We start from the raw sequence: 25825 nt of genomic DNA, 5'->3' as shown, positions 1-25825 counted from the left end.
CTAAGACTTAGGGTGGTGGCAGTGCCTGTCTCTTAAGGCTGTGTGTGTGACTGCAGGACACTAGAACATTCCCTGATGCATAGTTACTGCTCAGTGTGTTGGTTCTGCTTCCTTGTTCCAGTGAGATTTGGAGGCAGCTTATTGAAATATGTAAATATACCTAGATTTAGAAATAAATTATGGAGAACAGAGAATAAATATAAGATCAGAGGCAAAGTTAATCCGTAGACTTTTCTTCATTCAACCAGTATACGTCAGCCGCCAGTGCTAGGCATTGCTTGGATGAGCAAGACAAAGCCCTTGCTCCCCCTTGAGCTTCTATTCTGGTCGAGAGAAACAGACAATAAACAAGCAATAAATAACAGGAAATGTATCAGGAAGTAATAACTGCTATGCAGTGACTCAAAACAGACTCAGAACTGAATGTGATGTACCGTGACTTGGGGGCCACTTTACACTGATGGGTGAAAGACTGACTCTTTGAAAAGTGGGCATGTAAACTGAGATTTGATTGACAAGGAGGCTAGTCTTTTGGAGATGGGAGCAGGGGGAGGAGAGAGAGCATTTTAGGCTGAACGGGGCTAAGACATAGCCCCTCATGTGGTGGGAAAGAACTTGGCATGTTAGAGGAACTGAAATTAGACCACCATGGTATGTTCATAGTGGATTAGAGGAGTGGGGTAGTGTGAGATAAGATGAGGTTGAGGAGGGAGATGGGGTTGGGGGCCAGAGTAACAAATTCAGATTTTATTCTAAAGCCCATGGAAAATTTAAGATGGGAGTGTTAACTGAATATTCTCTAAATATCAATTAACATTAAGGGGGTTGATAGGACAGACCTTCTGCATCTTTACTGAGTTTTTAAATTATTTTTTTTAAGTTTATTTATTTATTTTGAGAGGGAGAGAGAGCACGAGCAGGGGAGAGGCAGAGAGAGAGAATCCCAAGCTATCAGCACAGAGCCAGACTCAGGGCTTGAACTAATGTACCCATGAGATCATGACCTGAGCTGAAATGGAGTCGGACACTTAACTGAGTGAGCCACCCCAGTGCCCCTCTTTACGGATTTTAGATCTAGTTGTTCTATCAGTCGCTGAGAGAAGGGTGATAAAAATCTCCCAACTCTAGAATTGTCTATTCTTTTTCTCGTCATTTTTAAAATGTATTTTGAAGCTCTGTTATTAGGTGCATATGTGTTTATGATGTTATGTGTTTTCCTATGAAATGTCCCTCCTCATTGCTGGTCATAGTCTTGGTCTTATAGACGACTTCACTGGATATTAATGTAGCCATTCAGTCTCTTTATGCTTCCTGTTTTCATGATATATCTTTCCCCTTCTACTTCCAACCAGTGTTTTTATATATTGTGTTTCATTGAGACAAATATAAAAATATCTTGCTCAGCACCCCCTCCCCCATTTCTGACAATTTGTATTTTAATGGAGTAATTTTAGGTATTTTGTTTATCCTTTGTAGAGTTTGCTGACTTTCTTGAAATCTGTAAATTTATTATCTTTCATCAAATCTGGTAAAATTTGGACCATTACTCTTAAAGCATTTTTTTTACGTAGTCTCCACGCTCAGGGCAGAGCTCAACATGGGGTTTGAACTCACAACCCTAAGATCAAGACCTGAGCTGAGCTCAAGACCGGATGCTTGGGGTGCTTGGGTGGCTCAACTGGTTGAGCGTCCGACTTCGGCTTAGGTCACAATCTCACAGTCTGTGAGTTCGAGCCCCGCGTCGGGCTCTGTGCCGACAGCTCGGAGCCTGGAGCCTGCCTCGGATTCTGTGTCTCCCTCTCTCTCTGCCCCTCCCCTGCTTGCACTCTCTCTCTCTCTCTCTCTCTCTCTCTCAAAAATAAATAAACATTAACAAAAGGAGTTGGATGCTTAACTGACTGTGCTACCCTGGCACCCCTTAAAGCATTTTTCTACCTCAATCTCTCTTTCCCCTCTTTCTGGGATTCCAACTATATGTGTATTTGATTTTTGGATATTATACTGAATATCACTGCTGCCCTATTCAGTGTTTTTCCCCAAATAGTTTTTCTTTCTGTGGGGGTAATTTCTATGGATCTTTCTTCAAATTCATCGACTCTTTTGGCATCTCTGTTATGTCCATCCATTGAAGGTTTTATTTCAAATGTGTTTTTTAGTCTTAAAATTGCCATTTGGTTTTTCCCATAGTTAATATGTTTCTTCTGCTATTTCCTATCTTTTTATTCATTTTATGTATATTTTCCGTTATGTCTTTGAAGTATAGTTATAAAGCTGCATCAAATCCTTGTCTGATAATTCTGACACCAGAGTAATCTCAGAATGGTCTTCATTTATGGTCTGTTCTCTTAGAGTGTGTGGGCCACATTTTCCTGTTTCTTGGTATGTAGAATAATTTGTTTTCTTATTTTTATTTTACTTTCTTTATTTTCGAGAGAGGGAGAGAGAGCATGAGTTGGGAAGAAGGGCAGAGGGAAAGAGAGAGAGAATCCTAGGCAGACTCCACACCCAGCGTGGAGCCCACCATGGGGCTCGATCCCCCAACCCTCGGATCATGACCTGAGCCAAAATCAATAGTCACTCAACCGACTGAGCCACCCAGGTGCCCCGATGTGTAGGATAGTTTTGGATTGTGTTTTGTACATTGGGATTAATATATTATAGAGATGTACTCTAAATTCTGTATGCTTCTTGAAAGGGTGGTGATTTTTTGTTTTAGCAATTAACTTGAACTCAGTTTTCAAAAGCTCTGTCCTATGAGTAACAGCCGAATCTTGTCCAATTCTTGTAGCCTTATCTGGACTGCTTTGGACTTGCCATGCTCGCAGGTCATTATAGGGTCCAACAGAGATCTTGGCAGTTTTTACGCACAGAATTTTGGAGCTCCCTCTCTCTCGCTGTTTATTTTCGAGAATATCCTCTCCTACTTGCCAGCTTCTGTTTGGTGCTCCTTCCTGGTTATGTTTGTACTTCTGATCCCTCACGAAGGTGAGCGTATAGTATAGTATAGTATAGAATGTATAGTTGTTGCGGAAGCCATCAGTGGCTTTACAAGGCCATCTCAACGGAATGGTAGTAAGAAAGTGGAGCTGGGGACCAGAAGTTGCTTGCCCTTAGGGTTCTGGTTATTGAGGCTGCGTGTTCAGCTGTGAACTTTGTAAGCACCCAGGCAGAACGGGACCACACGATCAGTGAACGTTCGTCATCGATGACCACCACACTTCTTGCCTGCGCAAGGGGAGACTTTTCACCTTGAACTCAGGCCTCTGCCTGCTCAGGTTACCTGGTCAACCTAACTGCCCCAGTTAGAGGTGTGGCATTTTCCATGCATAGGCTACAATAAGATCATCCTGGCTAGATTGACAGATAGTTGACTGCATGTTCTCTAGTTAGTGGTCCTCCTGATAATAGAAAGTGAATTTTGAATTACAGCCACAGACACTTGAGGCTCTTACTTTGCCTACTGAGAGTTACCTTTTCTGTTGTTCGGGTTGGGAGTTCATGAGCTACAAGGCTCTTAATAAAGCTGGTATTGTGGTTCAGCATATCATTTGCCCGAGAAACAAGAATGTTCCATGTGGTCAGATTGCTACAGTTCATGGAAAACTTCCCATGGCATCAGCATTTGTTTAAACAGGTGTCAACTTGCTTTTGAGGCCCCCAGGAACATAGACTTATATTTCATTACATTTGTTATCTAGGATAATAATTCCATGAAGGCTTACAATTTCTTGAGTTCATTTACTTGTTTAGGCAGAAACGTTTCCGTGAACCTCTTCTATCCCAGAATTCTGCACTGACCTACGGACCTACCTAATATTAAAACAACAAAAGTAATCAACCAAGCCAGATCCTCTGTTTGTTTTCTGACTCTACTTCGGATTTTGCTGTCTGGTTTCTGTTGCCTCACAGCTGCCATATTTGCATCCAGCATGGTATTTGAACTCCCTAGACTTGTTTTTCTGAATTGACTCACAGTCGTTAAGCCCGGATTCTTTGGCTACGCCAACATTGCTGGGTTGCTGCTTCATTCGAACAGTCTTTTCTGGTTGGGTGGGGTATAGCCTACCCCAGTCCGCCTGCCTTCAAGGGAGACTTTATTGTCTGTTCCAACAAGACTCCATTCTAAGCCCTGGCAGTCACAGACTTGTGAATCCCAGCCCCCTCGTTGTAACACTGGTGGTATTTCAGGATAATAAGATGACCCCAGTCATTTCTCCGGGTGTCAACCAGCTGGCCCTCATCCGGGACCTCAGTATTTCACACACACACCCACTCCCTGCCAGCTGTGCCCCGTCTTTATCGGAAATTCTCCTAGGATTTACTGGTTTTGATTTCAAAATGATCTAACCCAGCCTATCCTGTAAAAAGGTAACTTTCATTTCTGTTCTGTCATCCCGGAATAAAGAACTCTCAGATACTGTGAAAAGTCCATGTAAACAACTGTCTGTCTGTTGAAAACGCTGTGTTCCCAAAAGTAAGTCATACGTAGCAATTAATGATTATATTGAAGATCTTTGCTACAGTCTTCCTGCTAACTCCGTATTTCATTTGTGCTCTCGTTCTCCTGTCTTTTGGATTAGAAGTATTTCTGTAAATAAATAAAAGCAACTCCTCTGATGCAGGAGCTTTTGTTATCAGATTGGAGTGATTGGGCCATTTTCGACATAAGGCAAGTGTTTCTAAAGCATATTTTTATTATTTGGCTTATCCTCACCATTCCGATTAGCTTCCCTATATAGACTGTTTGAAGGCACCTGTCTGTTAACACTTTATTGTGCGGCTGAAGCTCAAACCTGAAAAACCAATGCTTGCTTCTATGGGTCAATGCCTTTCTAAAACATTCAGTTGGTTTTTTAAAAAAAATCTCTTTGCAGGAATTGTGACAATACATATATATATATATATTTTCTTTTGTTTTGTAATGCCGTAGCTGAGTGAGAATGACCCCCGTCATAAGTCTTAGAACTGAATTACAGCCAGATTTAAATGGGTTTTGCTCTGGAAAGGAGAATTGGCAAGGATGAATGGTCCCGGGCTGGTATATTGTAAGATAATTGTAGCCATGGCAATATTTGTTTCCTGATATTGTGCTTCTAAATTTAAGTGATGAGGTTCATCATAGGAAAAAACTCATTTGTATGTTTCAAGTTGCATTTAAATGATCCCAACTTCATTCTTCTAACATTAGAAGTGGTTGTTTCCGGTGGAGTAGCGGGTTCAGCAATTTGCCTTAATCTCCTGTGGAAGTGGTTTTTCCCGGGCAAGTAATATCTTTTAATAAAGCGAGTTTTCTGGGAAGACGTACCTAACCATGCTAACTTTGAAAAATCTAGATAAAAGAATACGAGAAGCTTGAGAATGAAGAAGACCGCCTTTGCAGGAGCCGGCAAATTTATGACAAGTACATCATGAAGGAGCTGCTGTCTTGTTCGCATGTAAGTCTTTCTTTGTGTCCTGTTCCTCCAGGATGGGTAGGAGACAGCTTGCAGAGTTCCCAGAGAGAAACCCAAATGGGAGGAACAAGTTTAAAGATCGAACAGGAGTCCCCGGGGACGGGACCTGTCTCTTCTCTTCTGTCATTTGTGTCCTGGTAACCCTGATACAGAGCTGTTGCTTTGTCTCCTCCGAGTGTGTTTCCGAAAGCAGATCTTTCATGGCAAAGAAGAACGAGGCAAATAACATTGACAGCTCCTTCAGATAAGCGGAAGAAAGGGCTGGTCTCAGTTCTAGACTTTCTAAAGGAAATTAAGCTTTATTGTTGTTAGTGTGGCTCTCCTTTAAATAATTAGGCTAATCAAATATTGATCAACATAAATTTTAAATGGTTTCTGTGGATTCATGAGGAAGAGCATAATTATTACATTAATTTTATTAATAGCTAAATAGACAGTGGAAATATCCCCCCCCCCAGTGTAAATCAGATAAATAATCCATCCAGTCATTGCGATAAACTAGGTTCCTAGGAAACTATTCCACCAGGAGTGAGTGGAATAATTAGTAATAAAAATTTGTCACGTGGGCCGCCTGAGTGGTTCAGTCGATTAAGCGTCTGACTTCGGCTCAGGTCATGATCCCGCTGTTGGTGAGTTCGAACCCGGCGTCAGGCTCTGTGCTGATGGCTAGGAGCCGGGAGCCTGCTTCGGATTCTGTGTTCCCTCTCTCTCTGTCCCTCCCCTGCTCATACTGTCACTCTGTCTCTCAAAAAATGAATAAATGTTATTATTTTTTTTTTTTAACACGTAACGTCTCTGAGAGAGTTTTCTAAAGGAGTGGCCCCATGGTTCTGGCCTGCTGTGTCCAGTACAGGAGCCACAGGTGGCTGTGTAAACTCCATTAAAATCCAATGGAGTTAAAAAGTTAACTTCTCAGTTCCTCATGAGCCACATTTCAAGTGCTCAATAGCCACACGTGGCTGGTGGCTCCAGTATTGGACAGCACAGGTTCACACCATTGCCGCCATTGCAGAAAGTTCCAGCGGACGGCACTGGCCAGGATCATGGTTTATTTTGGTGCCTCTGTATTTATTGTGCCATTCACCGTCTTAACTGACACGTGAATAACTATGGCTAAAGGTGGCACCTCTTGTGGCATGCATTTCTTTTTGTTTTCTAATGTTTATTTATTTATTTTGAGAGAGAGAGAGCATGTGCGAACAGGGGAGGGGCAGAGAGAGGGAGAGAGAGAGAGAATCCCGAGCAGCCTCTGTGCTGTCAGCGCAGAGCCCGATGTGGGGCTCGAACTCACAAACCACGGCATCATGACCCGAGCCCAAATCAAGAGCCAGTGGGCTTAACCAACTGAGCCACCCAGGCGCCCCGTAGTAGACAGGAATCCTGAGCTGGAGCTAAACGGTCGATGCTCTGTGCCTTGCTACCTTGCCAGAGAATGGCTGAACCTTGGAAAATGCCGGCTGTTCTGTGGGGATGCCTCGGAAATTAGTGGTCATGTAGCTCAGCAATTCAGCAGGTTTTTCGGCAGTATAGGGTGCGTGTGAAGCTGTCCTCCTTGGGGTGCGTTATTAAAGAAGATGTAATTGGAAGTTTGGGGGGAGAACAGACTGTGTACTTCTTGCTGGTGTAGGCTTTATTCTTCCAGAGCCAGTTCCCCTCTGCCATGGTCACGGCAAGACTTCCCTTAACCTCCAACCCTCTACCACCCTGGATTAGCTTTGTAGTCCTGACATTTAACTCTTAAGTGTATTTTCACGCATTTGTTTGGTCTTATCTAGTAGAATTTGTATGTTCTCAGGACCCTTATTATTAGCTAATTAAGGGATATATGCATTTAATAAAGTGATAGTAAGCGTCTTTACACTTTTTTTTTTTACATCACAGTTAATCTTACATTCTTGTGGGACTAGATATGTCGGTCAGGTGCCCCATGCTCATCATCCTTCTCGACACGGCGTCTAAGAATTCTAGAAGCTCAGAGGGACAAGCATCTGTTTGGATTGCCCATAAATATCCAACTGATTTCTAAAGAATGCACGTCAACATAACTACCATAGGTTCCTGCCTAGTAATTGTGTTAAATTATATGTTGTGGTATTGTGTAACATAGGTTTATGTTTTATATTTGTGGGAAAAAAATAACAGTTTTCTGATTTTTTTTTTCTTAATAAAAAAGCCGTTCTCAAAGCAAGCTGTAGAACATGTACAAAGTCACCTATCCAAGAAACAAGTGACATCCACTCTTTTCCAGGTAAGGCAAAAGTACTTCAAAATACATACAGCTGACCCTTGAACTACATAGGGAATAGGGGCGCTGACCCCCCTGTAGTCAAAAATCCACTTATAACGTTTGATTCCCACCCCCAAACTTTACTGATGGCCTGTTATTGACCAGGAGTCTTACTGGTCACATAAACAGTTGATTAACACCTACTTTGTATGTTATATATATTCTATTCTGTATTTTTATAATAAGCTAGAGAAAAGAAAACATTAAGAAAATTATAAGGAAATGCATTTACAATATTGTACTGTAAGAAATCAAGGTATAAGTGGACTTGTGTGGTTCAGACTCCTGTTATACAAGGGTCCCCTGTAGATTGTTCTCTGTAAAGGGACATGCACTGCGCAAATGAGCCAGGAGCCCTTAATCTTGGTCTAGCCATGAATTTGCTCAGAGACCATGGGATAGCACCTGCCCGCAGTACCCCAGCCTCCGTATGTGCAAAATGAGGAGAGGGGTTAACTCTTCCCCATGGTTGTCCTTATCTCTATGATTATGTGAGGTAGAAAGTCAATAAGTAAAATAGCTAATTACAAAAAACCCATTTACTCCATGGATCCATTAGCTTTTAGTCTTTAAAACTCAGTATCGATGCTGACTAGCAACACTTATTAATTAACAAAATGTGCTGTGTAACTTCCAGAGACCAGTGCAGCGTGAAAGACATGGGCCCCTTGGTCAGAAATTAAGAATTTCAAGATGGCGATAGCAGGGCCCCAAACCAAGCAGTGGGCCCTTTTGGGTGCCAGCCCTATGTGGCTGCATGGGTCACACACCCGGAAAACCAACTCTGGTCACCCGGGAAGCCTCTGTGACTTTCCAGGAACCATGCCAGGCCGTAAGGATTCGGTGGCAAACAGGACAGACCTGTCCTTACCTTCCTGGAACTCGCAGTTGAATAGTGCAGATAACTGTTAAGTAAACAATCACGGTGATGAATCTGTTATTGAAAACGGGGCAAGCACCGACAAGGGCAAGTAGAAGAGTGGGAACTCCCACCAGTCCGAGTCTCATCAGTTTGTGTTATGGGTTCCTATTTACGCAGTGTGGAATTTCTTTTCCATCCTTTCCAGCCCTACATAGAAGAAATTTGTGAAAGTCTCCGAGGCAACATTTTCCAAAAATTTATGGAAAGGTATGAAACTTCACGTATATGTGACATTGCTGGGGGGGATACTTGCTAGAACATTATTTTAACACATTAATATATATATAAAATCTTGTACAGGTGTATCTCCTTTTACCCAGTGAGCTCTGTCCTTATTAAAATGTGTGTTGATTTGTTCATTTGACAAGTACTTAACTGAGCACGTACTATGCACCAGGCTTAGCCTTAGACTGTTACCTCAGTAGTTTAAAGTATTATTTAGGATTCACATATCTTAATGTCTCTTCATTTTGAATCTCTTTAGCTTCAAAATGGTCTAAAGTTTAAATAGACTATGGAACCACAACATTAAAAGTAGCTTATTGGGACACCTTTGCTAATGCAAGCCCTGTTCTGTTAACCTCATTCCTTGGTTTGCACTTTGAGATCCTGCCCCCGAAAGTGGATCAGGCCTGCACTTGATTCCTCATGTAATGGAACTGAAGGGTCCAGGCAGACGTCTGTGCTCATATACGTTATTGCGATCCCTGCTAAATACGTTCCCTTTGAGTGACTCAGACTATACGTGTGTGCTTGTCCTACAAAACCCTGAACGCATTCGGTGCTGCCTGCAAAAGTGCCCTTTCAGGCACCCAGCAGTCGGGCAAACATCAGGATTTCGAGTATTCCTCTGTGAACAGGCACCGCTGGAATTGGGGCTTTTCTGAAACCGAATCTGCATTCGCACAGACCGTGCTCCTCTCCACAGACTCGGCTAATTTCTCGACAAGCGACATGATGATTGTGTCTCGGTGCTGGAGCAGCCCCGCAGCTGTTCCATAATTGCCCTTTAAAAACAAATGCTTCTTCACGGCAGTTTTTTGCTCCCCCCCTCCCCATAGTCTCTGAACTAAAGTAATTAAACAAAACAAAACAAAACAAAAAACGTGGTGGTGTGATTCCACTAGAGTTCAAGAGACAATTTTATCCTGGAGTAGAGTCAGTACTTGGGGGAAGCGAATATGCATACAAATGATTATTACACTTCTCTGAGCAGGAGCAGAGACTTTGCCAGAAAGCAGTAGTTTACTCCGAGGGGCTAGGCTGGCTGGGTTTCAGCGGGAGGCCTGCCCTCGCTGTCTCCATCTCCGTTGGTTCGAAAATCTGACCTTTCCAGCTCTTGGGTCAGCTGAGAGCTTTTACGTGATCATTGGGGCAGAGGGGAAAAACAGGGATGGGCATAAAACTCGGAGGGGGGGCGTCCTGTAGATCTTTGCTCTTAGGTTCTTTCATGAGCCACCAGGCCAGCCTGCCTGTCACTTTTCTCCCCGCTGGTTGAGCCTTTGGCTCTTAGTGCCCCACCCCCCACACCAGCTGTTTGCATTTACACACACACACACACACACACACACACACAGCAGCTGTTTGCGCTTTAGGCCAGCACGTGTACTGGATTTTCTGAAATCATCTTTTCTGAAACTATTCACCGTATCATGTAAATGCTTTTTAAAAGCGAATTTCTTCATTTTTACACCGTCCTGGGTTCTTTTTCTGCGACTACAGTCTCAAATGAGAATTTAAAAACTCCGTTGTCAGACCTAGAGTTTCGTGTTTGGGTTTTGAAAAGCGTGGGCACTCCATAAATAGAACGTTGTAGCCTTTGGCCTCGGCGGGACTGGCCACACTCCCCGAGGGTCTCACGGTGAAGGCGGTCTCTCAAGGGCCTGCACTGCAGCCTGGTAATAATGAGGAAATCTTCAGCAGTGCCTTGGCCGATCTGTGCCTTCACTTGAAGCAGGCAGGGCCCGGGGGCTAAGTTCCAGGCGGGGCTGACTCTGGGATGTGAGCTTCCGTCAGGCAGTGAACTTCAATTGCCCAGCAGTCTTAAGCCCGAGTCACAGATTGGGGTTAAAAATGCTTACCCTACACCCTGCCCGCACTGCACCCCGGTTGTTTTTGTATCTTTAACCTCTGCTCTTCCCTCTGGGGTGGCCATATGTCATCTGCAAGGGCGCTGGCTGTCAGGAGCCCTCTGTTGCCCAGGCCCTGCTCTGTCCTCAGCCCTAGTTCCTCTTCTGTCAGGAAGTGCCCAATTCCAGCTTTAGGTATTGACCAAAAATAGCACTCAGAGAACCTCCATGGACACATGACTGACCCCGGACACCCTGGGGGCTATCTGTACTTCCTAAAGAAGAGCTTGTTACAGCAAACCCATACCTCAAGGGCAAAATGTGAGTTTGAAGGTGTTCCTTTTTTTTGGGGGGGTGTGTTCTTTTAAGGCAGGGTATGTGTTGGGATTTGGTTCCCTCTTCTCTTGGTCAGCAGGATGGTTCTCTCCCAGGTTGTTAATCTTCCCCAGTTAGTTCGCAAGTCTGTAAATCTTGTAAATTTTGTAAATCTCCAGATCACTAGCCCCTGTTGCCAGCTCTGAGCTCGAGAATCCATGAGGGAAGGGAGTAGGAGCTGGGCCAACACACCAAGTGAATTTCCAAGGCACGGCCATGGTGTAAGCACAGAGAGCACCCCAGTGTGTGTTTGCTGGTTGGACTCATCATGCTTTAAAAAAACCAAAACGTTTGAAATAACTTTCAGAAACTCTCCAAATATAATTTGACTAACCCCACAGAGATGATAGGGAGATCAGTGAAACACTCTGTAAGCTTCATTTTAGATTCATTGACAAAAGATGCCTCAGAATTGTAAAGAGTTCTTCTGCTTTTGATTTTCAACGTGATTATATTAGCCTCAGCAATATTTTTAAAAGATCCTAAGAAGGCATATTAAATGAAACCCCCAGGAAACTGGGATATTTAGATGCCTTAAGGCATTCTGTTACAGTGCTGATAATTCCTGTACCGTGCATTTCATAAGTACTCTCTCCCTCCCTCCACCTCTCCCTTTCTCTCTCTCTCTCTCTCTCATTCATTCATTCATTCATTCATGCATTCAAAGAACCCTGGATACTGTGCCTGTGTAAGGAATTGTGCCAGGGGCTACGTGAAATCCAGCAGTCACCAAGAATATTCTTTGCCTTTGAGGAGCTTTCAGTCAAGAACGCAATTCTTTTGAAAAAATGTTTTAAAACACACCCCTTAGACGGCGTTGCTCATTAATTAATGAAAATCATGTCTGTATTAAAATAGGTGTGGGGATAGGTATTTTTCTTACTTCCTAGAAGAAAAATCTATTCACGCAGTTGAGTAAATTGTGGGAGCAAATCGGCTCAGTAGGACTTGGCGCATCTTGCGATTCTGGCCTCAGGGGTTTTTTCTCCTATAGCATTTGTGTCTTGGAGCAACAGTGCTGGGTCTGGGTTCAGGTCTGACCCCACCACTCCTCTCACTGTGTGACCTTGGCCACGCCTGGGTCTCCTCTGCTGCGGAATGGGCATCTTCATCGACCAGGGCCTTGCACATGGAAAGCCCCATGGGGTGTCTGCTGTTCTTGGAATTCTTTACAAATACTAATTTTCTTGTCGCTTAGAGCGGCATGGTCCGGTATGGTAGCCACTAGCCACGTGTGACTCCTGAGCACTTGAAATGACCGGTGTGACGAGTGTGAATGAAGATGGGCTCCAAGTGCAAAATACACACTTAAGTTTCAAAACCAAATGTAGGAACTAGGTTCTAGAATGCCTCGCTACTAATTTTATACCAATTACATGTTGAAATGATAGTTTTTTTGCTGTACTGGGGTTCAGGAAAGTAACAGTATTCAGATTAAACTACCAGCGTGGCTCACGTTAGGCCTTCTCTTGGACGGTGCCGATTCAGATAGAGACGCAGTAACCACAGTTTAAGGGGAACACGCCGTCTTTCACCTGAATCGTAAAATAAAGCCGCGAATCCTGGGGAATGCTTTGCGAGAAACATGTTGAAGAAAACATGCCTCTGGTCAAGAAGCAACACAGGTGTTCCGTCTGAGGTTGTCTGTTAACATTGCCCGGTCAACCCGACTCCTGTGACACGTGACTCTTCAGTGACCATTATTATATTCTTTTTTTAGTGACAAGTTCACCCGATTTTGCCAGTGGAAAAACGTAGAATTAAACATCCATGTGAGTATCCTCTTAATTCTCCCCCCCCCCCCTTTTTTTTTAAATAAAAACTTCCTCTGGCTTAACTTCGTGAGAAAATACTTTATCCCGGAGCACACTCCCACGGGTAATGCGCCACTAACAGATGTCTCCCTTACAGCTTTAACGTAAGAAGAATTCATCCCCCCGTACCCGGTTTCGTAAACAGTTCGAGGTTTAATTCTCTTTTTTCCCATTCATATAAGGATGTGTTTATTTAGTTAAGAAAGGGTATTTTAAGCAGTGACTGACCCACAGAAATAGTAGTAAAAAATACAAGTCTCCTACAGAACGTGCTTCCCACATGCTCTTGTCTTTCGGCATCCTGGTAAAGACTCTCTTCTCTTTCTTATTATTAGGTCTAATCTTGTCATAAGAATGATGGCATCTCTTATTAGCCCAAGGTTTCATCTCCTTTTTTTTTAATTTATTATTTTTTTAAATATTTTTGAGAGTGAGAAAAGCAGTCCTCAGAAACCGGCTACTTTCTAACACACATTTCCCAAAAGGCTCATCTGCTTCCAGCTTTCAACCTCAAGTTCTGGGGCATGCCCCCTGCTTCACTTTTAGAACCCTCCTTTTTTTTTTAAATTTTTTTAATGTTTATTTATTTATTATTATTTTTTTTTTTGAGAAAGAGAGCGCGAGCGGGGGAGGGACAGAGAGAAAGGCAGACACAGAATCCGAAGCAGGCTCCAGACTGCGAGCCGTCAGCACAGAGCCTGACACGGGGCTTGAACTCACAAACCCGAAGATCGTGACCTGAGCCATAGTCAGACGCTAAATCAGCTGAGCCACCCAGGTGCCCCATACCCTCGTTTCTCGATACAGCATCTTTTACCTTCCCCTTCATGTCCATTTCTAAGAAAAAGAAATCATCAACTGGATTTTTTTTTTTTTAACTTGAGGATACCATTGGGAGAAGCAGTTTGTGTGTGTGTGTGTGTGTGTGTGTGTGTGTGTGTGTGTGTGTGTGTGTGGTTTTTTTTGTTTTAATTCTTCTTTTTTTTTTTTTTTTAAACTTCCCCTTTCTTTCACAGTTCCTGGCAGGATTGTAGAAACAAGAGGGAAATCACACATTTTTCAAAAATATCCTCTGTATTTGCCATAGAGCTTTCTCACGCTTCTGCTCCTTCAGCAGACCCCGGGTGCTCATGTCCTGCTGTCTGTCCCCTGAGCATCAGATGTGAGGCCTGTGGGCCCAGTTAGCTGTGGCTGCAAACGTGTTTCAAGGGCTGTGTGGGGGGAACCCTTCAGGAACCTGACCCTTAACTTGCCAGCATGCATAAGCTACTAAGGTGTTTGCTCTTTTCCGACTGCCCCTTTAGACATCGGGCTCACTGTCTGCCTTTGTACCATTGAAGACTGTTAAAGCTACTTGGGAGGTGGGGCATTGCTGAGATCCTGACACAAGGAAAGGGCTTATGAATGAAGCCTCTTTATACACTTTCCTCCTACTTCGGGTCTTGTTTCATGCTCACATGCCCAGCATGAGTCCTAGCGATTCCCTGACGTTATCGATAAAAAATTCACATGGCCGGCACCCGCCGAGTTTTCTCATCATATGGCCCGCTGTTAGGAAAACATAGATGCCCTCGATGTAGACTTATTTTTTTTTACCATGACAGTTCCTGGAATTGCTGAGCTGTTCCCACACTTCCGGCTTCAGAGTAGCTGAGGTGGCTTTTCATTTGGACTAGAAATTTCACACTCCCCTGTCTTCGGGGCATACGGCTTACGACCTAAAACGCAGGAGAGCGGAAAAACAATCTGACTCGGCTCCCACTCTGTCCTCGTCCCACCCGCCTCCCTTTTGTGCGCTTTGAGGGTGGAGCACGTGGGGGTTCTAGAACGTCTTGCAGCCTTGCCCATCTCGTCTTGCAGTCCGGGGAATCAGTCGCAGAAAGGGCAGATCCCGCCGTCAGAATTGTTCTTTTGGTAACTGTGTGTTGCGTGAAAATAATGGCATGATTTTAATGCAGTTCTGTGTTTTCGTATCGTGTTTTGAATTCACAGTTGACCATGAATGATTTCAGCGTGCATAGAATCATTGGACGAGGAGGATTTGGTGAAGTGTATGGTTGCAGGAAAGCAGACACTGGAAAAATGTAAGCTTTCTATGGGTTCTGTGCTTGCGTCAAAAGAAAACACCTGCATAGATTTGTGGAAGCCCCCGATCTCACTCCTGAAGTAACTTAACCTCAGAAAGAAAAGGGCTGTTTTTTGCGAGGCATCGGAAATGAGAACAGTTGGCTGGAACTTCCATCACGTAGGGTGAAATGGGAAGTTAGCCAGTGACTATGTGTCATGAGCCCCTATCACTCAGGCCGTGGGTGAAGCAGTCTGGGACCTAGAAGTGACCGAGAAGGGGCGTTCTGTGCCGCCTCCCGGGCCAATCCGGTTGCAAAGAATTCTCTGCTTTGCAGAGGAGAGAACTTTTCTTCTAGACAGTGACCACCCGTGATTTAGCACATATGCTTTTCGGTGGTAACATCCCAGGAGATGTCGGTTCCCGTAGTTGGGTAGCTCGAGCCCTGGCGAACAGGATGCCCTCCTAGGAGGGTCATGATCATGGGTCTCCATGACTGTGTCGGCCGCTGATCGTACAGGTGGTTGATGTGAGGCAGTTAACATGCACGTGTGCCGGGTGTGAGGCTCTTCTGGAAAGTGAATGGTGGAGTTCTTAAGTGGTGCGGGTGTCGGGGGGGGGGGGCGGCTAGTTTTTAGAAGCAGTTTGTTTACGTGAGCATATATCCAAAAGCAAAAGACAATGGGAAAATACAGTTTGATAGGCCCAGAACCACCAGTTTGATCGAGTGACAGGCCTTTTAGAATAACAGCAAAGTGGAATAGTCTGTGCGGCTTGGTCTGAGTCGGTGTAAGAGGAGTAATTGGGGTCAGCGAATTCAGTGTCCTTCTCCCCCCACCACCGGGTCATCACTCAGCTTCTGCTCGGGTCCTCCCCATGATTGGGCACTGACGGCCTTGCCAGGTGGCCCTCTTAGTTTCAGACAGGTCCAGTAACTGGCACGATCTTTAGTAGGTGGGGGCTGGAATTCACCTTCACTAACTTACACCCACTGGTCTTCCTGTTTTGGGGCCCTGCGTGGGGTGAACCCAGTGTCTGGCACTCGGGCATCTGAAGTGTGGTGCCCTGCTGAGACAGGATGGCCTGGTGATCCAGAGTGGGGGCCCTGGCGTCCCATGGTTGGGTCAGACCCGGCTTCTGCTTTCCGGCCGGCACGAGGTTTGTGCCTTCTCTCGGCCTCTGCACCCAAGTCTGTAGGGTGGGGAAAATACTTCCCGGTTGTGAGAATTGAACGGGATGGTACATCATAAAGCCTGCAGATAACTGCCTGTTCCATAGTCCGTATTAGCGAACAGTCCTCTGCGGCCCCGTCTCTCGTCCCGATTCTGTACTCCCGCGGTGGACTTTGACGCTAAGTGTCACTCTTCCTTTGGTGCTTATTCCGTTCCACCAAATGTGTTCGCTTTCCTTCCTCACGGCCCAGGTGTTTAGGAGATCTGCTAATCTGCCACATGATGTGCAAGTCAATAATGTCACTGTGTGTCCCTGCATTACGTTGGTTATTTCACGCAATTCTCTGTGTCTGGAAAACCGTCTTCCACTTTCTAGAACAAGGGTAGACACTTACTGGGGAGTCCCACGGCTAGGAAGCGGCCAGGCTCAGTCCCTGTGGATCCTGGAGCCCATCCGTGAACTGCCACCCACCTCGCTCAGAAGCCAGTGGCAGCCAACTGGCTTAACCCAGGGGCTCAAGGCCCGTGTGTGCCAGCTTCTCTGGTCTGCAGTTTGAACGTTCTTCCAAACGCCAGCCTGGTAGGGGCTAGTGATAGAAGCAGTAGGACAGAGTTTGAAAATTCATCATAGAACTTGAATGAAGAACACGTTACTTTATATGTTCTCATGTGTAATCCCTTAACTAAGCAAATTAACATCTCCATCAGTGGATTTTTTATAAAGAGCTCCTGGGAGAGTCGATAAAATTACCAAATTTGGGGGCGGCTGGGTAGCTCGGTCGGTGGAGCATTGCCTCTTGATTTCGGCTCAGGTCACGATCCCAGAGTTGTGGGATCGAGCTCCATGTTGGGCTCTGGGTGGGACGTGGAACCTTCTTGACATTCTCAACCACTTTCTCTCTTTCCTCACCACCGGCTCTATGCTGCTCCTGTGCACGCACTCTCTCTCTCTCTCTAAAAAGAAAAGCAAATATCAAATTTGAACATCCCTCTCTCTTTTGCTAAGTCATAACATTGTGAGTTATGATCGGTTAGAAACAAGTGGATTTTCTGTGTCCCGTCACAGCCAGACAAACATCCACATTGTGTGCCGGGGCCTTGTAAAGTGGGACTTACAGTCACACACAGAGTTCTGAAGCCCCTGAGGCCCCTGTGAAAATGTCCTTTCAGCTTTCTGCTGTGCTGCTGACAAATCATCCTTCTTTCTTTAACCTGCGATTATAGAGAATGCCAAATAGCATGTCTGCATTACCTTAATAGAAGTTTGTTCCAAGGCTTCAAAAAGCTTAAGTTGTCAGCTCTTTCTTCTCCACCAACTTTTATATGAAAGTCTTACGGATTCTTTTTATTATTTGAAAATACGATAACTTCAATATCCAGATTAAAAACAAATCAGGGCTGCCTGGCGGGCTCAGTGAGTGGAGCATGTGACTCTTGATCTCCAGGTGGTCCATTCGAGCCCCACGCTGGGTGCAGAGATTACTTAAAAAAACTAAAAACAAACCAATCAAACAGCATTTTAGAACGTGCCTTTTTGAGCATGGGCCGCGCCTTTTTATTTTGTTGGTTGCCAGTGTTTGAGTCTTGCCCTCTGCACTCTTGCAAAATCTTGACCACTGCCGAAATCACAGTTCCTAAAAGCTAAATATTACGCATACTACTGCAACACACAGTAGCAACTAAACAGCAACAATATGTCCAAAGTTTTATTTTCACCAAATTTATTCACATCCCTCTACTTCAGGTTCTCATTTAACTGGAACTTCTATTTGTGTAATGGTATTAATATCTTAATTATTGCTTAATTTTTTAAGCTTTATTTTGATTTAGAATTTTTTAAAGAAACCTTTTATTTTATTTTATTTTATTTTATTTTATTTTATTTTATTTTATTTATTTTATTTATTTTTGAGAGACAGTAAGTGCATGAGGGAGAAGCAGAGAGGGAGGGAGATCGAGAATCCCAAGCAGGCCCTGCACCCAGCATGGAGCCCAAAGCAGGGCTTGATCTCACAAACCATAAGATCATGACCTGAGCCAAAATCAAGAGGCCGATGGATGCTTAACCGACTGAGCCACCCTGGCGCCCCTGACACCTTTTTATTTCAAATTTTATTTTTGACACCTAATTTTAGGTTTACAGAAAGGGTTCAAAAACACACCCAGTATCTCTGTCTTATGTTACTATGGAACATTTGTCCTAACAAATGAACTAATATACATTATTATTCACTGAGGTTTCTACTTTTTTGGGGTTTTTTTACTTTACTTTAAAAAAAATTTTTTTTTAATGTTCATTTATCTGTGAGAGACAGAGAGAGAGCATAAGCAGGGGAGGGGCAGAGAGAGAGGGAGACACAGAATCTGAAACAGGCTCCGAGCTGTCAGCACAGAGCCCGATGCGGGGCTCGAACCCACGAACTGTGAGCATAAGTCGGACGCTTAACCGTCTGAGCCACCCAGGTGCCCCTTTACTTTTTTACTTTACTCTTTACCCAATGGCCTTTTGTGTTAACCAGATCCCGTGTTACATTTAAGTCCTCTCGTCCCCTTAGGCTCCCTTAGACTGTGTAGTTTCTTGGACTCTCCTTGTTTCTGATGGGCTGTGCTGCTTTGAGGACCCGTGGCCAGGTGTAGTGTATGATGTCTTCCAGTTTAGACATGCTTTCCTCCTGGTTATACTGGGGCTGTGGGCTTTTGGAAGGAAGACCCCAGTGGCAGAACACCGTTCTCATCGCGTCCTATCATGGGTGCCCGTCGTCAACATGACTCCTCACTGTTGATGCTGACCTTGACCGCCTACTTGAGGTCGCGTTTGTCAGGCTTCTCCACCATAACGTCACTGTCCCCTCTCCTCCACACGGTCCTCTTGGAAAGGAACTTACTGTGTGCCACCCCCACCCAAGGAGTGAGGAGGGACGCTCCACGTTGAAATGTTTTCTTAACGTGTGCAAAATTTAAAAAATACATTTTTTTATAAATATTTCTTTTTTATAATTTTTTCTTTTTTTTTTTTTGCATGACAGTCAGCAAGTACCATTTTGCTTCTTTCAAACACTTCCCGAGTCTTTAGAAACTTTCCCCAGTACGACATGGATCGTTTAAAGCAGCTTGGATTCTTTCCAGCGCAGCTCTTTCAATAACATTTATGTTTCCAGGTACGCAATGAAATGCCTGGATAAGAAGAGGATCAAGATGAAACAAGGAGAAACATTAGCCTTAAATGAGAGGATTATGTTGTCTCTTGTGAGCACAGGGGTGAGTATTCCGTTTGGAGCACTGCTTGCTCTGGTCTTTGCTGGTTGCTCGGTTTTCCAGATCGAGACAGTTTATTTTAAATGCAGGCATTCTTTCCCGGCAAATTATGCAGCCAGCCAGTTTTCGGGCGAGTGAGCGTTTATAGCAGGGAAAAGCAGCACTAAGTTAATATAAATAGTGTAGAATCCGCATATTATCTCTGTTTAATTTGGGAGTTGGAAAAGTGCTAGCAACCATCATTATGCACACCCACGACGTCTCCCTTTAGTGGCTGTTTTATGACTTTCCTCTCTGCGGAACGTGGTTGCCGAGATGGCAGGAAATAATCGCGGCAACGGCAACGAAATCACTTGAGTCTAGTTAAGAACTGAGTGCATGACGGAGGACTGACCCAGAGAAGCTGGAGTACAAGGAAAGTCGCTCTTGTCCTTCGTGAACAGATAGAGAGGAAGCATCTTGGGTTACTCAAGTCCGAATTGCACTTGGGGCTGTGTGCCATCAGGAGAAGGTGGCTCTGTCTTCGCGGCCCTTGCTGCTTTTCACCTGCTGCCGTGGACTTCGGTCATTTCCATTTCCAAAACGGTGTTTCCACCTGTTGGACAGTTTATTTGTCCATCAGCCTAGCATTTTTAGCTCAGCCTGTGTCAAAAACTTCTGCCCCGCGACTTCTTGCAAAACAGGATCCCATTCTGGCCGTTTTTGCAGTGAATGGTATGAACCTTGGCGTTTCTGTATTTGAACAGATGGGTATGAAGACACCCAGAAAAACTCAGTGTCCCAGAAACCTGGGCAGTCCTGCGTGTGCCAGAGGGCCTGCCATCCAGCGTGCAGAGGGGGTCAGGGACTCAGGGTCTCCAAGGGAAGGCAGGAAATGAGGGTGGAGTGGCCAGACGCATGCTGAGTGCCTCCCCCTGTGAATTTAAAGCTAATCACCAAGCCAAGAAGGTTTATATGCAGTGAGATATATTGGGGAGGGTGTGGCCTCCCAGTAGCCTAGCTGGTTTCTAAACAGGCTCATTCTCACCCAAAGGATAAAGGAATCAGACTTTAATGGTGAATCAAAGAACCCTTTTCGACTAGTAAGCAAGGAGCCCGACACCCGGAGGGGTTAATTTCCTTAGCCAGAGTCTATGGACCCTCTGACTAGTGTTCCTGTCTTACGATCACCTTCTAAGCTCTGTGTTTTTTGGTTAGCACCTATATTTAATGTATTGTGGTTTATGTTTTCCCGGGGTTCGTTTGAAGCAGTTTCAGAAAGGTTATGTGCGACCGAAGTAAAGGATTCTCATAATTTGGCTCAACCATAATAAAAAAAGAACACTGTAGCTATAAATAATCTCTAACTATGTGCCTCTGCCTCCTAACATCTGGACATTGAGCATTTCAAGTAAGAGTCGTGTTGGGTGCGTGACCGTGTTTGCACCTACTTGGAACCGAAGCTAAGCAGCTCACACACTGTTGGAATCAGTAAGAATGGCATTGGTTTCTAGTTTCTATTGGAAATGTCATCGCCTTAAATTTCAAACATGGGTGTGCCCTTACTGCAGATTTTAAGTGGTAATTAAAATATTAATTTTTCATGAGCCATCTCCACACCTTGCGTGTTTATTCTCGAGAAGGCCTGTGGGGAAAACGTTGGGAGTGTTGAAGAAATATACATACAGTTTTCACGTAGCATTTTTATAGTTACTTTTTTCAGGCGAGGGAGAATATGGTTATGTAGATGTATCGGTCATTCTTCACCCATCTTAACCCTCTACGGGAATAAATAAAAAATTGGTCTACTACTTTGAGCTAATTTAAAAGAATTATTTATATTTTTAATTCAAGTATCAAGCCTTTTTGTTTGGTTTCATTTTTGGGGAATTAGAGGTTGATGTTTTTTACTTATCAATACATAATTTAACCAAAAGTGCTGTAACAACACTATTTGGAATTTTTTCCTTTTTTGCTAATCAAAGGCCGCTTTTTCTGGTTCTTTAATCATCTTTAATTTAAAATCACCTCACTAGGCTACACTTAAGATCAGCCTGTTGGCGTGGACTGGACTGTCGTCCCTCATTACAGTTTTCCTTTTATTGGGAGGGTTTTGTTTGTTTGTTTGCTTGTTTTTCCTTCCAATTTCAAGTTGAGTGTTTCTTCCCCCAACCTTTCAAAGAGACAGTGGCAGTACCACTCCCAGTTTGATTCTAGAATAGTAAAAGGGTAATCTTTAGGACTAAGAACTAGGATAAGTATGTCCACAGGTGAGAATGTCCATAGCTGAGAAAGAACAGTCAGCACCTTCATTAAACAGTCACATAGTGTCCTCCGAAGTGTCATTCATTCCTTGAAACACGTTTCCGTGCCTAGATCATTCCAGGCATTCTCTTGCAGGATGGAGGGTCCCAAACTGTGACTTTGGTCCCTGCTCTTTTAGAGCTACGCAGAATGAGGGAAGGTGGTAGTGTTCGCATGATCTCAGAAATGTATAAATAATCATGACACCTCTAGAAGGTGCCCGGTGCTCAGGAGGCACTTAGCAGGGAGGAGGTGACAAGGGATAGTCCTCAGAGGTCACAGGAGGTGTCAGTGCTTGTCTGGGTCCTGGGCGCTTCAGGAGGCTTTGCAGACTTTGGAGAAGGTCAGCTGAGCTGGGGTCTCGAGTGGTGCGTGCATAGCCCCAGATGAAGTTGGAGTGGAGAGGGAGACCGACAGAGGCCAGGCCAGCCTGTAAAGAGCTTTCTAGGCCAATACTGAGGATTTAAAAAAGGAAAAAAAATCTTTTAGCAATTGGAGACAAAGTGTTTTAAGCAGGAAGTTAACAGAAGCCTCCTCCTGACTGCAAGGTGGAGAATTTTCTTGAAGAAATACTTCGTGCTGTATTTTATCACAGTTTTGCAGAGTTCCTGCAAAAATACAAGCTGTTTTGCTCGGTACCGGTAGGAAATCAAAGAAGACAGTTCCTTGCTGAGGGTCTACCTCTACGAGGCCCTTTAGTTCTTACTGCCTTTAATTTGTAATCAAGGCAGAACATTTTAACCATAATGATGTTCACAACTGTATCAGCCCCATCGCCGAACTGCCATTTTTTCACACTGGTCGGTATTTGGTTCTTTGCGTCTCGAGCTTCCCACGAGACCTGGTGTGGTATCTGCCCAGCACCTGAGAGGTGACGGATTGCAGTCAGCATACAGATAACTGAATCGCATCCCTTTAACTGAGCTCTTACTTGACTTTGCCACAGAAGCCCAGCCTTTGTGAGCAGTGTAAGTAACATAGAACCCTGGAGAGGGTCAGGAGACTGGGGGTTGAAATCCTGGCTGGCTACCACATTTCTTTGTGACCTCAGGCAAGTCATTTCCCCTTTTTAGGGCCTTAGTTTCTTTATTTTAAAAATAAACACGCAGAAAAAAAAAATAAACACGCAGGACCAGGTGATTTTTTTTTTTAAAGAGCCCTTCCTGTTCAGAAAGCCTCTGATGCTAAATCTACAGTTCATGTCCCTTCTTAATAACATATGATCTTAAGTGAACCTATTTTGTTTGCCTTTTGCCATTTCCTTGGGGCTACCATTAGAAGGATCATATCCCATTGTGTTCAGAAATACCCCTTTGCAGGGTCCACCGTCCCCTTGGTGGAGTGAGTACAGATGCCCTCTGGAGCTGGGAAAGACTCTGGCCTCACTAAGTTCTGGGTCCACCCACCTCTCTGCTCTACAGATGAATTGCTCATCGGATCAGGAACCAGAGTGTGTGGGGAACCCCGTTCAGGAAGGAGCAGAATGAGCCATCTTCAGCAGGCTATTAAAAAGGTGGTTCCCTAAGGGCTTCCAAGTGGGAGGGTGCCCCCCACCTCCAGGAAGGCCACATGGCTTTTAACAGAAAAAGGAAAGCACTTTCATTTTGCCTGTTTAAAGCAAAATTAGCCTTGAAATCAGTAATCACTAATACCATCTCAACGGTGTTTTAAGGCAAACTAGGTAATCACAAAATGAAATTTGTAGTTCATTCCGGAAGATACATGGAAATTGTATTCAAGTTCATGAACCTCTGGTGTAGAAAGGAGTCAGATGTATCAGTATGCCCTTCATACAGAGGTTTGGACGATGCAGATTCAGTGTATAGATTATTCTGTTGAAACCTGACTATTTTCTGTGGAATTTAATGATTTTTTTGTTTCTGTTAAGAAAGTGGATATAGATGTGGGGTGTTTTTTTGGCCAGTTTCTATTTTAATCAGTTGAGTGGTGAGTATACAGTGTATATAAAGAATCTAAATGGACCCAGTTATAGATCTGGCTTAGCACTGAGGAGTTTTCACAAGGGAACACAAGCATGTATCCAGCACTCAGATCAAGGGATAGAAAGTTAGTCGTATTCCTTGGGGCACCTGGGTGGCTCAGTCGGTTGAGCATCCAACTTCGGCTCCGGTCGTGATCTTGCCGTTTGTGAGTTTGAGCCCTGCGTTGGGCTTACTGCTGTCGGTACAGAGCCTGCCTTCAGATCCTCTGTCCCTAATCTCTCTCTCTCTCTCTCTCTGCCCCTCCCCTGCTTATGCTCTCTCTCAAAAATAAACATTAAAAATAATAAATAAATAAATAAAATAAAATAAAGTTACTCATATTCCCGAAGTCTTGTGCCTCTTCCAGTCACCTACCCTGCGCCCAGGTTAACTACTACCCAGATATCTAACACTGTCATTTAATTTGGCTTTGCCTGTGTTTGAACTTGGTATACATGTGCCCTCTCGCATCTGGCTTCTCTCACTCAGCGTGGCTTGTGAGATTCACCTGCATCATCGCACGTGGCCATGGTACATTCTGCGGCTACGTAGCAGAGGTCTGCAAGCTGCGTATGGCCGATGGACCAGATCTGGCTTGTGGCCTTTTTTTCTGTGGAGCCCATGGACTGGCAATGGGTTTTCCATTCCTGAGGCATTGTACGGAAAATAAACAAAGGATATGTGACAGAGGTGGCCTGGAGCCTGCAAAACTGAAAATAATTCGTGTCTAGCCCCTTGTACACAAACTTGCTGACCCTTGCTGTGTAGCATTCCCCCGCGTAAAGTGACCGCGGTTCACGCATCTGTTCTAATACCGGTAGACATCCGGGTTACTTTCCGCTTGGGGGTCCTTTGGACAGTGCTGCGAGGAGCATTCTCTTGCAGTTCTCTTAGTGCACGTTGGGTACGGGCTGCTGTGAGGTGTGCAGCTGGCGGTGGAAATGCTGATGCCTGGGGCTTGCAGACGGGGCCCAGTTTCGGCAGATGGCCCCGACCAGCTGCCAGAGCGGTTGTTGGCACCGTGCGCTCCTGGGTGCCGTATGTAGGGGTTCCGTTTACACCTGTCTTTCCAGCCACTTGGCCTTGGTGGTCTTTTTGATTTTGCCCATTCTCTTGGGGTTTAGCGATAACACATTGTGAGGACACATCTCCTTGGTGACCGCTGATGCCCAGCACCTGTTCATCGGCTTGTGAGCCATTCGATGACCCTCCTATGTTTAGTGCCTTTATTGATTTGTTGGCTGGTTTATTCATTTATATTGTTATTATTACGCCTACCATTGCCGTTTTTTGCCACTGCTCTGTTGGGTCGTTGGCCTTTTCCTTTATTGATTTATGAGAGCTCTTTATATATTCTAAGTATGAGTCCTTTCTGCGTGTATGGATTGCAGATATCTTTTCCTATTCTGTGACTTGCCTTTTTACTCTCTTGATAGTGTTTTCTGAAGGCCAGAAGTTCTTGATTTTATTTTTGTCCAGTTTAGCAGTGCTTCCACCATTAGTGCTTTTGGGTGGCCTGAGAAATCTTTACTTACCCTAGGGTCACAAAGATACTCTCTTTTGCTTTCCTCTAGAAGATTTACTGTTTTCCCTTCAGATCTTTGTCTTCCTGAAGTTGACTTCAGTGTGTGGTGTGAGGTAGGGGTGGGCGTTCACATTCTGTTGTACAAATATCCATTTGTTCCAGCATATCACGGAAGGGCCATCCTTTCCCCCCACCCTGTTGTGTCACTTTATCACAAATCAGTTGACCATTTGTGTGTGAGTCTATGTCAGGATTCTCTCTTCTGTTCTGTTGGTCTGTCTGTTCTTGGGCTACTACGACACGGTCTGATTTACTGTTGCTTTATAATAACTTTTGGGGCACGTGAGTGGCTCAGTCAGTTAAGTTTCAGACTTTGGCTCAGGCCACGATTTCACAGTTCATGGGTTCGAGCCCCACATCCAGCTCTGCGCTGACAGCTCAGAGCCTGGAACCTGCTTCAGATTCTGTGTCCCCCTCGCTCTCTGCCCCACCCTTGCTCACACTCTGTCTCTCTCTCTCTCTCTCTGTCTCTCTCTCTCTCAAAAATAAACATTAAAAATATATATATTAATATATATTATGTATATTTATATATAATATACATAAATAAATATATGTAAATA

General features: G+C 44.4%; 1 protein-coding gene across 5 annotated transcripts in view; it reads left to right on the top strand.

The window, feature by feature from the left end:
- The window catches only part of GRK3 (G protein-coupled receptor kinase 3), a 132363-nt gene that overhangs the window by 67258 nt on the left and 39280 nt on the right, over positions 1-25825 (top strand). For 3 of the 5 annotated variants that reach the window (XM_023241632.2, XM_019814870.3, XR_006587971.1), the window contains 6 exons: positions 5334-5435; positions 7627-7701; positions 8808-8869; positions 12827-12878; positions 14913-15004; positions 19316-19415. In XM_023241632.2, coding sequence (XP_023097400.1) covers positions 5334-5435; positions 7627-7701; positions 8808-8869; positions 12827-12878; positions 14913-15004; positions 19316-19415 — 483 coding nt within the window. The remainder of the gene's footprint in view (positions 1-5333; positions 5436-7626; positions 7702-8807; positions 8870-12826; positions 12879-14912; positions 15005-19315; positions 19416-25825) is intronic. The other 2 variants (XM_045041737.1, XM_023241633.2) reach the window with 2 other exon arrangements.

This window comes from Felis catus, chromosome D3 (assembly GCF_018350175.1).
Source record: "Felis catus isolate Fca126 chromosome D3, F.catus_Fca126_mat1.0, whole genome shotgun sequence".
Classification (NCBI taxonomy): Eukaryota; Metazoa; Chordata; class Mammalia; order Carnivora; family Felidae; genus Felis; species Felis catus.
Note: the sequence above shows the minus strand (reverse complement) of the source record. Positions and strands in the feature narration are given on the sequence as shown.